Below are 14921 nucleotides of genomic sequence, written 5' to 3' on the forward strand. Positions count from 1 at the left end.
CCCCAAGACCTGTTGACACGCTTTAATGTGTGAAAATGGTGGAATTACACTTTAAGCATCACCCACCAGAAACCTATGAAAAACTTGAACTTAAGCTGATATGAATGTCTGATGGACATAATATTGGTGAGAGTGGATCCTTGGATTGTCTCGCTTATATATTGTCTGACTTGCAGCGTTGATTGGTTAATTTATTTGTTTATCGATCTGGTAAAACAAGACAACCTGACTAATAATTAAAACATATCATAGGCTACACTGCATGATGCTCTCTCTCATCCTCTTACACACAACCACGGACAGCTGAGCTGGGTCTTGTCCAGGACCGCAGCAGATTACTGCATCAGAGAGCTTTGAGCTGAACATGAACTGCTGAAAAATGAGATTTTGTTCCAAAAAAATGTTCCAAATCAGAACCACTCACTGCAAAAGTCCTGAAGCTGCACTCTGTTATTTGGCTGTGTTATGAGTTATCAATATTGCCTCCTTTTAACCAATAAAACTGAATCCTATATCAGCCATGGACCACCGAGCAGCTTCCTCAGCTTCTTCACCCTGTTTACACTTCTGAGCAGTGTAACGATAAAGCACACATCACCTGCTTTAACCTCCCTTCCGCTTGCTATAAATACCTTTTGACCCATCCCAGAATAAAGGTCGTACAAGCGTATTGCTACTCCAGAAGGCCGGGTCATCCCACTCCTAGCCCCGCCCCTCTGCGCACACCTGTGGCGCACAGCAGCAGCCGCACCTGTTGCGCCCTGCCCGCGCCAATATCACCACCCACGACCCGTGCTGCTCAGAAGATCGACATTTCTCTGCTCCTGCGCTTGTGTCTCTTTCAGCTGTCACACTGGAGCACCTGGCTTACCTGCAAGACCCGGAGCTCGTGGCCCGGTTCCAGAGACGATGCGGGCTCTACCTCGTCGAAGGCGCGCGTCAGAGCGGAGGGAGGTCGCGCGCTCCAACTGGAGATCCGGTCCTAGCTGACAAAGCACGTGAACATCTGAGGGGAAGATGTGACCACCAGGATATGAATTCAAACTTTAGACACAAGGAGAATGGATATGCCGATGGTGTAAGTCGCTTCTTTTGGAAAATTGCTCTTCTGAACATTTAAGCGCATCGAACCTTAAAATAATGTTCTAATTAGAAATAGAAACCAGGATGTTCACTGTAGTGACGAAGCTTATTTGCATTTGGTTCCCACAACATTTGAGAAAAATTTAAAATGAGTAGATGGGCACAGTTCTGGTGTTAGAGCTCTGGTTTGCATTATATTAGAACACAGTCATCGAATTCAACATGTGAAGCTAAATACACAATGGGCTCTTTAATAAAAACTAACATGTAAATGTATTTAGAGATGTTTAGATAAGCACACCAAACTGTGACTGGCTTTTCTAGTTTTTCTGCGTGTCTCCGTGAACTACCAGATCCTCACATGCACGCTGACAGGCTGTGTGGGATGTGTGCATTCTTCTCTGTCTCCATTTCTTAGACAAACAGTTTGTTTAGGCCACCGACAAAGGTAGGGTGACTACAGTCAAGTCGCTCTCTGGCTTAGAAGTTTATCTTGATAATACAGATATAGCTCTGAATAGTGTAGGTTTGAGCAAACACAAATATTGAAACTCTGCCATTTGTTCAGATGGACCAGTTGCTGGTCCAGTTAATTGCTGTTATGGTGTTAAAGGAAAAGTTGACCCAAAAATGAAAATTCAGTCATCACTGATGCACCAACATGCAGATGGAAAGTTAAACATTTCAGGAGCTTCACAGCAGAACAGTGTGACAGTATCCATCTACACATCTGGAGTAGCTGGGGACTCTTATGGATACCTCCATACAGCTCGTCCAGCGTGATCCATGTCTCCAGACTTTGTTTTGATAAGGAGGAAGAATAAAAAAAAAGAATAAAAGGAAACTTCCAATAGCTGCAAAATGCTATTATATATACGGACCTCTGAATGGTGTACGTTTGAGCAAACCAGTTGCAACATCAATCCCCTTAAAGGCCACTCAACAGTTTCAACTCATGAAGGCCAGTTTAGTCATCAGGAGTTCTGCTCTGCCTGTAAAAACCAGTTGCATAGTTTAATGTCTTCTCTCTGTCAGAGCCCAGAAAATAACAATAATAAATGAGGGTTATCTCCAGATTTATAACAGTGTTAAAAACTGGAGGTGTGGGGTTTTAAAAGGAGTGGGCATACAGGGTTCATGGGGGTCTAAAAAGATGCCAACCTTACGTATTGTGGGAACTTGATGCATTTACCTCTGTGTGTGTGAGGGACCGCTGGGTCTAAGGTTAGGCTCAGACATCAGGCAAATCAGATTTGTTTCTCAAATCAGAGCTTTAAGACAGACTGTCCGCACTATTATTTATGTGAGCCAGCACATAGTGATCAGATCAGATGTTTGGGTCCAGATGTTTACCCCACTACATGGGTTGCTGTGATAACGACGTCAGTTTCAGTAACGATGTCCGCTGGTGACGTGTCTTTCCAACACGGAAGCATAAGAAATCATCTTTGCCTCCAAACGATCACACTGTCAACTTGTAGAGCAAACACTTTATTTCAGTCATTTTCATTATTACAATTTGTTTCGTCCGTACTACTCTGCTCGTAGCAGCTTTGGTATTCTGCTCAGCCGCTTTGGTGAACTCTTCGACTCTGTTGTGCGTTGTGTTGTGAGTGGCACAGAGGACGCTCTGAAATCCAATACGAGCTGCCAGAGTGTCCAGACTGAGACTTATCTGTAGAAATGTGATTCAAATCGCATTTCAAACCCCCTCCAAATGTGGTTTGGATCCAATTTGCCATCCAGACTTTCTACAATCAATTTGGATACAGTCTGGACATGGCGTACAACTGATTTGGGCTGGCAGTCTTAAAAGGGTCCAGTGATGTAAATTTCGTCATCATCATGTGTCGGCTCCGGATACCTCCAAATTGTTATGACCTGTCAGTGATGCCACTACGCTTCAATAAGCCACAGAGTAGTATACACAGAACTACTACAGGCATCCATGGTGTCCACCGTTGTCCGTGTATGAATCCGTTTGGGTGTATAACTCAGGCGTAAATGTCTCAGCCTCTGCTGCATTGACTTTTGACCACTCTTTTCAAAATTTGACGCTTGTAAGTCCCTTTGTGAAAGTTCAGTAGTAAATAATGCTTGTTCACATGCTACCTTAATCAGTAGAATCCAATTGACTCTGTGTTGCTGCCTGGTTTAATATGTAAAGAAGATGCAAATAAAGCAGCAGGTGTGTAGCCAACATAGGGTGTGGCTGCAAGGTTGGCCGGTAGATCCAATCTGACCTAGTTATGCTCCAGAAGCTATCTTTAGACACCTGGTCCCATCATATTTTGTGTTCATCGGTATGTTTTGCCTGCAGGGCAGCCGCAGACCTCAGTACGAGGTGAGGAACTGGCTGCTGCACTTCCTCTTCCTGATCTCGGCAGGCCTGGGCCATGAAGTCTTCTACATCACCTGTTTGCCCTGTATACACTGGGAACTGGACCCGTTCCTGTGCAGACGCCTGGTCAACATGTGGACTGTAGGTAACAGCTAAAGACAAAATGTGTGTGTGTGTACATGTGGGACCACCTCTGCAGGCACAAACACAAGTCTTGAGCCTGATGTCCGTTTGTTCCACAATACCACCTCTCTTCTCTCTGCTCTTCTTCTCCCTCTCTTCACCTTTCAACCTCCTTTCATCCCCCTCTCCCTCCAGTGACCTGTCTCTGACACCACCATGTCCACATATCCTCAGGCCAGGGGGGCCACTGGGGCCAGCCTGACCAGGGCCCCTGACATGGTGAGAGGCCACACATGAGGACACATCATAGGAAAAAGACAGCTCGGCTCTCCTCTTTAGATGTTTATTCTCATTGAAACCAGCAAATTGCGACAAGAGGCCCTGAAAACATGTCACATGTGATCCCAGGAGCAGTGTATTTGACACTTGTAGAGACACAGACAGCCATACCCCCACTCTCCTGCACTGTGTGTGTGTCGGGCAGTGTGTTTTTGTGCCCTTTGTGTCCCTGCCCCGAGCGCTTGGTGGGTGCCCTGTGTCTGAACCCCTTGTTTGGCCCCTCAGGGGAAAGAGATACCATTCTTCTGGCATCCTGGCTGCATCAGGCCCCTGTGTGAACTCCTTTCAAACACACATAAACACCAACACACACACATGCATGCGCTCCCAACCTCGCCCGCTAAACACACTCATTGCCCTCCCTCTAGTTAGACATTACCAGCTTTGCTCTGTGTTCTCCTCCCCCTGGTCTACCAGCAGAGTGTTTTATTGGCCTCATCAGTACTCTGAGCTTTCTCTCTCTGGACCGGCCATTTGGTCTGTCAGCCCTCAGGGCCCTTCACCCCGCACTTCTAACTTCTAACAGCACCCTGCCATTGTGCTGGTGGTGTTATCTAAGGTTCACATAGGGCTTTGCACTCTCTCTCCTCTGTCTCACGCTCAAAAACTGGCAACTCACGCCAACGACTGAAGTGCAACGGTGCAAATTAACTGTATGCATGAGCTAAGAAATTACAGGGGCCCCCCCCAACACACACACACACACACACACACACACACTCATTATACACGCATGTATCTTTGTGTCCTTCACGACTCTCGGTTGCCTTTACTTGTGGTGTGACTTTGGTTGACTTAGAAAACAATAACTGTCATTAACCATATGGTCATGAATCACGTTGCCGTGTTGTATGGTATTATTGCAGCATAGTGTTATGCAAATCATACACCCACTGTGCTGTTTGGAATAACAAAGGTCTCAAGTGGTACTTTAACATAATGACATAGAGGGCATACACTACGATGGACAACTAAAGAATGATTATAAAGAAACTACGTGAAAGTTTTCACTAGTGGTGACAGACGATGGTGACATTCAGTGACAAAAACTCGCTTTACTTCCAGAAGATAATACTTTTGCAGTGATATGGCCTTCGTCAATCCTGGATCAGCCATCAGCGACGAAGGCCGGACATCAGAAAGCATTCCATCTGTGAATAAAAAGACTTCTGATGTCAGAGTGCACCCCGGTCCTGTCATCACTACAAGAAAACTGAGGTCGCTGCAGTTTGTACTGGCATAATAACTACATTTCTTCCAACAAGTTCAAGGACTTGCAAACAGCCAGAACAAAAATGAATTGATTATAATGTACAGAAATGATTAACACGACATTAGCTATGATAAGTAGAGGCATTGTTTTAGCGAAAGAGACTAAAGGCAGGCACACACATTATGATTTGATGAGATAATTATGTGATGATATGATTCAGGCATGAGGATTGATCGGGTCTGTTCCAGTCTGGGTCAGCTGGTGTTGACCGTTGGCAGATAAAGTTATTTAGAGGGGATATGTAAAGGTTTTCGTCTGAAAGGGGCTCTATGTAACACAGTTTACATGTATTATTCACTTTTTTACTGGCCATTTTAAGCGGATTGTAATGTGACAAGAAAAAATAGAGCTTCCTCGTCTCTCTCTGTTGCCCAAACAAGCCTGTGGACAATGTGTTTAAGTTGTCCAGTGCTGCAGGACTGTGGATTAGTCGTGAAGGACTCGGGTTCTGATTTTCCGTGGCAGTCCAAAGGATGAGTGCTTTGTCTCAGGGCCTCTCTCACACCAGTAGCTAACGTTACTTTAGTTATCGAGTCAACACAGAAGTTCCACAGAGCCCCTGTAAGTCTTGTGATCCAGTTGCTGCAGGATGTTTTATATTTGCAACTGACATCTGCGGCTGATATGCCTGTGTGTGAGAGAGGCAAACCTGTAAAATAGACTCAGGGACAAGATGGATAGCAAATAAAAAGGTTTGTGTTTCCGTTGCACTCTTGCACTGGACAACTGATACGGTGGAACCCCTGCTCTCCTTTTGTGACCTTTTCACCACAAATTGCACGTGGATTTGTGGGCTCATCAACCAGAACTTGACTCGTTAATGCGGTGTCTACTCCGTTTTAAGGTTTATACTTCTTCTTGACTGTCCGAGGCAAAACAAATCTGTGCAAGTTGGTTGAAACGATGATCATGAGTGGTTTGTCCAACCTGGGCTGGACCGCTCTTACATTCGGAGCGCTCTGTCGGAATATACTGTCCACAGTCTGATCTTGATCGTTAATTTATACAGAAAGATCACACTTTACTACTTTGAACAACCATGCTCTGCTCTCCCTTAGTCTTGTTGTTCTTAACAGTTTGCCGTAAGTTTGGGGTTTTTTTTATATGGAGAAGTTAAGGCCCACTCAGCAAAAAAAAAAACTGTACAAAAGCCTGGAAAAGCAATAAAAAAAAGGGGAAGTTTATAAAGAAATCACAAGAGGATTGTGAATCAATGAGCAGGCCATTAAAGCCTGAGCACTTCTTTAAAACTGGACTCTGATGCATCACTAAGAATATATCAGTAAATTGCAGGAACCACGCTGTTGGGATTTGGCATATTGGCTACACTGTCAGATAATGATATTATAGAGGAGCTCTGACAGTACTTCTTGGTTCAGAGAGCAGTTCTACAGTCAGTTAAACTTCTCATTGCTTCATTGTTTAAAAACTCTTATAAATGTCTTATAATGTAAAATGTGTTATAACTATGTGACACTGAAATTAGTCATTTATTACCAGTTACTCTATTAGTATATCTTCATTTATCATTTAGTTATTATATTATTGTGGAACAAAACCTACAAACTGTGACCTGTGTAATAGTTCCTCTTCTGTGTGTCTACACACACACACACACGCACACACACGCACGCACACACACACACACACACACACACACACACACACACACACACATTCTCTCGGATCCATGTGTTGACAGATCAAAGTCCAACGCTGTGCTGGCCTCGATCAATACACTTATTCACAAGAAAACACACGCCCTCACAACTGGTCTGTTTGTGTGTCTTGACCTGGTTTTAACTCTTCCCTAAATGTGACCAGACTGTCCCTAGGTCAATTCTTTGATGTGACTCTTACAAAGACACCAATGAGACACTGGTCTGACTGGAGCCAGTTGAATCTGATGTCTGTGTTGATGGTGACTGCAGGGGATGGGGCGAGGGTATCATATCATGCAAGCACTTGAACTGGTAGGCAGATTCATTGTGTGAGGGGAACACAGTGGATGATGTGCACACAGTATGGCTCGTTGTATGAATACACAGTCAGGCTGAATGGATGGGGTCAGACGTGCTAAATGGGTTTGCCATTGTCTGTCCTCTGTTTATTGTCCACTTAATGGTAGCCTACCAGTTATTCTGTCTGGGTGCATGTGTGTAGGTAGATGAAAATATTGGAAAAATAAACATTACTGTATACTCAGGCATGAGCAGAGGATGGGGAAATGAGATGAAAGATTTAGCTTTCGTTCACTATCTTAATCACGCTAATTTCACATACTTTCAGTCTCTCAACCTACTGGCCAATGGTTTATTTTTGTCCTGGGGCTGTTCAGGCAAGTTGAAAAGTATCGAGATAGAAACTGGAGCCTTTTAGCCTACCTTAGCATAGTTACATGAGGCAGGGGCAAACTTCTAACCTGACTGTCTCAAGTTCAAAAAGTATGCTGAGCAGTACTTGTAAATTTCAATAATTAACACGCTGTACATTTGTGGTTTTACTGGCATGAGATGCACTGTACCCATTTCTTGGCAAGGCATCACTTCCCACATTCTTGTCATCTCCATGATGTTGTCAGGCTAACAATGGAGACGCAGTATAAAAGTACTGCGTAGATGAATAAGCTGTTCTTTAAAAGTAGATATAGCACTCAACTCCCCCTATAACCACAAATGGACATTTCTAGAAATGCCGTCATGCAAACTAAAGACAGTTTCTAAGCCTCAGCTGTAGTTTGTGTTTAGTTCTAATTATCAAAAGTTGGCATGTTAGCACACTCAACTAACTAGGTTGAACATGGTGGTGACATTGAACCTGCAAAAAATCACTGTGGTACTATTACCATCGTTAGCCTGTTGGCATGCTGACATTGGCTATTAGCTCAAAGTCAGCATGCCAAACTTCCACCTCACAGCGTGGCTAGACTCTTAGTCTTGCTACATTTAAATGTGTGTACGGATTAAACAAACAAGATACAATGTATTAATGGGCTTTTGCTTTATGCTCCCAGTCTTTATGCTAAAACCGAGGTTAAATGGGCTAGCCCAAGCTCTGTACTTAATGCACAGATACATGAGTCAACAATTTTCTCATCTAACTCTCGAACATCTGTGGGACGTGTTGGAACAAGTCCGATCCACGTAGGCCCCAATTCACAACCTACTGGACTCAAAGGACCTGCAGCCAGTGCCTTGGTGCCAGACACCGCAGAGCACCAACAGAGGTCCTCTGTCCATGCCTTGACAGGTCAGAGCCAAGTCTGAACCACGGTGGGGCCTCCGTGGATTGGACTTGTTCCACAACATTTCACAGCTGCACCATCGGAACAGGATCTGGGAGTTTGGAAACCAGATTGGGGCCTTGAGTTGTTTGTCATGTTCCTCGGGCCATTCCTGAGCAGGTTATGTGGTGTGGCAGGGTGCATTGTCTTGCTGGGGGTCATGAGGGGGTGTACTTTCGTCTGCAACGCTGTTTGGGTGGGGTTGTGTATCAAAGTGCTTTCCATATGAATGTTGGGATCCAAGGTTTCACAGAAGCACATGAAATTGATGATCAGTGTTCTTCACTTCACCTGTTAGTGGTATTAGTGTTTGGGCTGATTGCTGCATTCCCCAATATGCCAAACTATGACTTTAGGACAAGTCATATTTTCACAGCATACTTACGGTGGTGTGCTGACTTTGGGCCAACAGTTTGGTGGAAGGCCCTCTCCTGTTTCAGTATGACAATGTCCACGTGCACAAAGACAGGTTCATAAGAGGCTTTTTTCCCCAGTTTGGAGTTGAAGAACTTGACTGGTCCTGACCTCAAACGGGATAAACTGGAACAACAACTGAGAGGCAGGCTTTATTGCCCAGTGTTGGACCTCACTAATATTCTTGAACAAATCTCTGCAGCGAGCATCCAAGATCTTCTCTGCCATCATTCTTCAGGGAAATCATTTGAGATTTATTGCAACCTATTAATCCCCAAGATTTTCGGAATGAGAGAGTGTATCTTCTGCTGTCCACATATTTCTGGCCATTTTGAGCGCTTTAATTTCCGTCCATCTGCATGTCTCTCTGCGTCTACCGGTTGCTGCACTAACAGTGGGTCAGCAGATGTACTTTTATATCTCATTTGCCATGGTAACAAGAATTTCCTGATTACAGTGTCAGTAGAGACGGTAATAACAACCTCTCTATTCTCTCCCTTAAACACACACATTAGTGTCCTGCTCGCTCTCTGCACACTGCCTCCCTGCTCCTTGCTAAGACAGCCATTCATTAAATATACAAGGCAGAGCTTTAAATAAACCTGAAGCCGGAGCAGGCTGCCCCTCAGAGGGCCACTGGGGATCTCATGAAAGAGAATAGGCAGCACATTCAGCAACACACACACACTTCTACCTATGCAACACACAAAGACACACACACACACACACACACACACCTTGCACTGAGTGTGTCATTGTGTCAAGAGCCCTCAGTCTGACCCCATCAGCTGAAGACGCTGCGTCAGCAAACACTGGCTTCTTCAATTCTCAGTTTCTTACAATAGATTTTGTTACTGTACGACTGCAGCATCTGCACTTTATACCAGGGTGGGTCGCCACTCTTTTTTCTCTTCCTTTCCTTTTTTTGTTGAGCGGGAAAGGTGATTACTTATTTACGAGAGAGTGCGGTTAGTTTTAGAGCATAGCCTAATCAGGATTTTACTTCCTCCCCTCATTATTTTATCATCATCCTCCTACATCTCTAATTTTGCTTTGGTGGCCAGCACACTGCAGTACTCTTCTGTCGTCCTTTCACTGTATCTCATTGTTATGATGCTGTAGAGTTATTCCTGTCATGTATAGATGATACATCTATGCTGTATGAAGCCAATTATACGATTTAAATTCTCTTTAGATAAGGTTCAATGTTGCAACAGATAGATACCATAATGGATCTTCTGACCTGATAAAACATGTATTCGGTGGGACTTTGCTTTTAACAGACGCGTGTCCTCTCTCCTCTCCTAGTTGGTGATGTACGTCGGCCAGGTGATGAAAGACTTGCTGAAGCTTCCCCGCCCTGCCTCACCCCCTGTCGTGAAGCTGGAGACACGTGTCGATGCCGAGTACGGGCTCCCCTCCACCCACGCCATGGCCGCCACCGCCATCTCCTTCACGGTTTTGCTAAGTGCTCCCTCCAGGATACAGGTGAGCATCACTGCTGGCTCTGGTGACATACAACAAAACTCAAAAGTGCTCCTGGCAGTTGTGTGCGACACTACTAACTCACAAATGTGACATTATTTAATAATTATTACATGCATATTAAATGTGCTGTGCTTTTATGAGATGCTTCCAACTGCATCTCAGTTTTCATCAGCAAATGGAGCTGGCTCGAGTCCAAAAAAAGGTCACCGCATCGACTGGGAAGCAGTCAGTGTCATCAAACAGGAGTCATGAAGAATGATCAAGGAGACTATTCACATCCAATTTCAAAGACCAATCCTCTTAATAAGACAGGGGTCCCATTCCCTGAAGTGAGAAGTGGTTGAAAGCTCAGGAAAGCTGGAAAGTTGACCTTTGAGGTTAAATTAATAGCCACACTCGCCTTGTGGCTTTATAAATGCCAATGTTGGCCGTTTGCTTGGTCGAACACTTTGGTCCGGACTGAAATATCTGGTTGTCTGGATGTATTTCTGGATGTATTTCCATTAAATGTAAAGCCTGCTGACATTCATAAAGCTGAGAGCGTTCAGCCTAATGGTGATCTTCGGTGATCCTCTGACTTTTCTTCTACTGCCAGCATGAGGTTGATATTTGTGGTTTTGAGTGAAATGTCTTGAGTCGTGAGTGGATTTCCATAAAATTGGTTACAGATCCACTCAAGAACCAGCAACATGGCTCTATTGCTCATTCTTAAGGTCAAAATGTTATATTGTACAGTCCCCCAGACTCTGACATATTGACAGCGGTTGACCTTTTATTGTTTTTACTATTACGTAGGCTGCAATAACATTATTTTACTACACATTCTTTTTTCTATTAACACTAGAAATAATGGAGGCACTTCCAAATTGACTCAAACTGATATTTAGACACAGCAATAACCATTACTGTACATTGTTTCTTGATGGTAGTTATTATTACTGAAGCTGTGATAGTCAGTGGTTACACCAGCTATTACAATAAAAGATGATATTTCCTCCATTGGTGACTGCAAATGACGTACTTACACCTCATTAGAGCTAAGAAGCACAGACTGAGAAGTGGGTGTTGAACTGTAATTGTGACCCTAGGTATCTCATTAGTGGTGCTATTACACTGCCATTGGATTTTATGGATTCCTTTATAAGATAAGTAAGGCACCAGTTAAATGAGTCGATCCAAATGGGAACAGCTTCACTCACATCAAGGCGCTGACTGAAATACAATCTGAGGCAGTGGTGGGAGCCTGTTGATGGCAGCTAGCTTACTGGTGGCTGAGTGTGATGAAGGGAGTGGCCCAACTGTCCATCACAGCGTCCCGACTGTGCTGTTGGACAATAGGCAAGGACGGGCGGGGCCAGCAGTCACCATCAGTCACCATCAGCCACTCCCGTCGAGCTGCTGTTTGGTCTTCTGATGGACTCGACTGAGTCAATGACTGTCAGTCCACATCTCCTCCTCCTGACTCTGCCCCTCTTTATCTCTCCCACTCTACTGCCAAGTCAATAAAACACTCAGTGGCTCAATCATAGGCTGTCTTAATCAAGCCCTGTTTTAATGAAGAACCGAGTCAATGTTAAATCCTTCAGCGAGTAGTTTACGGCCTCTTCAGCTGTCAGCCTGATTTGTGGTCGCGTCATTTCAGCTATTTGCCTTCATTTTCTCGCAGTGCCGTTCTCAAGGTCAGAGAAATCATCCCTGCAACCCCGAGACAACCCATGTACAGTAGAGCACTTAACTGTGGCCTGACATTCCTCGAGGATTCCCCTGAAAGAAAAGAGCATGCATAGCTATAGATGAGTAGCAGGCTGTTACAGAGACTCCTGAATAGCCAGAGGGCCTCGGGGCGACTCGCCCCGGTTCCCGGAGCAGGTCGGAGGTCACGACAGTCAATCACAGAGTGACCCCCTCCTGTCCCTGGCATCCTTTGTGGCCTTTCAAAAAAAACCCTCTCTTCATGAACTACCAGTGAATAGGCTTCCAGCTGCAAAAGACAGGAAAAGACACAGGAAAAAAGGCAGAAAGGAGGAGAGGAGGGGGGCACAGGAGGGGAGGGTGGAGGAGGTGAATGAATACACAAGGCCTCTCTTCTCACTGTTATTGAAATGGAGGGGGAAACAAAACCTGCCGTCGTAGGTAAAGGAGGGCGGGGAGAGAGGATGGAGAGACAGTAGCAGAAGAAAAGAACAGTGACTTAATGATGGCCGGTACGTCAACTGGGCAGAATGGATAAGTGGGAGAGAGAGGAGCTACACGTCGCCATTAAGAGGATTGACGAATGGATGATTTGATCACAAACTAACAGGAAGACAAAGTGACAACCGTTCTTGTGTTTTCACAGAGGAATGTTAGGAAACACATGTGATATTACATTCTACTTTCACAGATTTCATCTTTTATCACCTTGGTCAGGGAGTGTTGTCTGTCATTGAGTGTGTGTGTGTGTGTGTGTGTGTGTGTGTGTCTGTGAGCAATCCACACATCAGTCTGTGTTGGTTGGTGATCTAAGTGTGTGTTTTGTGACTCAGTTCCAGTTTGAGGTCGGTCTGCTTATCGCAGTGACGCTGTCGTCCTTAGTGTGTCTGAGCCGCCTCTACACTGGGATGCACTCAGTTTTGGTGAGCTAGTCCACACACACACATACACACACACTACAGCATGAAACATTCAAGCTCAATGCAGGATTCATTATTCATATCAGGGTCTGCTTAAACTGTCTGACTGAGGCTTTAATCCAAGACTTTAAATGCAGCAGACACTTAACGTTCCGTTCACTTAAAAATCCTGATGTGTTAACATTGAGTTATTAAATCAGTTATCTTTAAGTACACATTTATCACAGTAATCAGGACAGCATCATTGCCAAAACACAGTTTTATGAGCAATATCTGTTTTCCTTATTGTAAAAAACTAATGGCTTCTTGCCAAAAGTCACATGAGGAGCATGATATCACTCTCATGTGTGTGACAACAGCTGGTAAGCTTAGCAGAAAGACTGCAAACGGGAAAACGGCTAGCCTGTCCAAAGGTCACAAAATCCACCCACCAGCACGTCTAAAGCTCACTAATTAACACATCGAATCAGGAGGGCGAGCTTGTGAAAAAAAAAAAAAAAACATGTTATAAAGGGCACGTTGAGGTTACTGCGCCAGGTCAAGGTTAGTTGGGCGCCTACGTAAAATCACAACCTCTTAATTTTTGAGCTTTAGAAGTACTGCTCGACAGCTTTTGTTTCCTTCTGATGGAGCCAGACTGACTTAGCTGAGCTAACTGGCAGTAGTCTTATATAAAGTGAAGTCTTATATGTTCATCTAACTCTTGGCAAGAATGCAAATACGTTTTTAGTAATTTCCTTGCCAGTTAGATGAGAAAATTCACTTGTGTCTTTCCATCAAACTTAAGGCTAAAGTGAGCAGCTGGTTAGATCATCTCAGCTGACAGACTGGAAAGAAGTAGCCTGGCTCCATCTAAAGACAACACAATCCACCTTGTGGCACCTCTAAAGCTCACTAATCAACACATAAAACCAGGAGACAAATCAGTGGGGAAACACACGGTGACATGGTGGACAAGGCAAACACGTTTTTTTCTGTTTAAATTTGTATTCGTTTGTAATACTGCTTGGAGGATTTCTGTTGAAATATTCTCATTGTTCTGTTTTCAGGATGTGATCTGTGGCATCTCAATCTCAGGCATCATCATGTTCGTCACCTACCCATTTTGGGAATCCTTCGACCATTTCCAGCTCAACAGCCCCATCTCCCCCGTCGTGGCGTTAACTGTCCCCCTCCTCCTCAGCTACACATACCCAGAGCTGGACCATTACAGCACCACGAGGGGTGACACCACCACCATTCTAGGATGCCTGGCCGGCAGCTCTGTGGGATACTGGGTTAATGAGCGGCTGGGGCAGACTTTTGAGCCCCAGGGGGTATTACCTGTACCCCTACCCACACTGACGGCAAAAGCACTAGCAATGGGTGCTGCCCGCTTCCTCGTGGGAGGTGTAGCATTAGTGGGAACTCGGCAGGTAGTGAAAACCTTGAGCCTCCGGGTTTTGTACTCCTGGTACAGAGTACCAAAAGGTGACGACAGTGCCAGGAGGAGGAGAGCGATTGAAGTGCCGTATAAGTTTGTCACGTACACAGCTGTTGGACTTGTCCATTCTATATTGGTCAATAGAGTCTTTATCCTACTGGGGCTACTATGACCTAATAGCATAAGACTGATGTATAATGATCTGAACTGAAGAAGAATATGTATTCATGTTTAAATTAATATTTATTTCAATGTGTATCAAGTGACCCTGTTTTTTGCATACTAACTTTCTTGTACAAGCAGCTTCTGCAGGGAATGATCGACAAGATGTACTTGTAACTGAGCAGAATGCAGATCAAAAATATTTGATTAAGTGAGCATACTTAATAAAGCTTTTATAATTCACTTCCAAGTCTAATCATTGTTTAAATTGTGCAGTGTAGGCTGTAGCACTCTTATTGCTGTGTTGTGTATTTCAGGAGCTGCACATGCAAGTCTGCAGTTCTCTTCTGATAGGGGAACCCCACCTCAAGCCAGACAAG

At 44.4% G+C, this 14921-nt stretch overlaps 1 protein-coding gene across 1 annotated transcript; it reads left to right on the forward strand.

The window, feature by feature from the left end:
• Positions 1–940: 940 nt before the first annotated feature.
• On the forward strand, positions 941–14784 carry sgpp2 (sphingosine-1-phosphate phosphatase 2). Its single transcript, XM_084350997.1, has 5 exons — positions 941–1078; positions 3404–3565; positions 10165–10344; positions 12870–12959; positions 14006–14784. The coding sequence occupies exons 1-5, from the start codon at positions 1034–1036 to the stop codon at positions 14549–14551; spliced, it is 1023 nt and encodes a 340-aa protein (XP_084207123.1). The 5' UTR covers positions 941–1033; the 3' UTR covers positions 14552–14784.
• The last annotated feature ends 137 nt before the right edge of the window (positions 14785–14921 follow it).

The sequence above is a fragment of the Pagrus pagrus genome, assembly GCF_965226575.1.
Source record: "Pagrus pagrus genome assembly, chromosome: 4".
Classification (NCBI taxonomy): Eukaryota; Metazoa; Chordata; class Actinopteri; order Spariformes; family Sparidae; genus Pagrus; species Pagrus pagrus.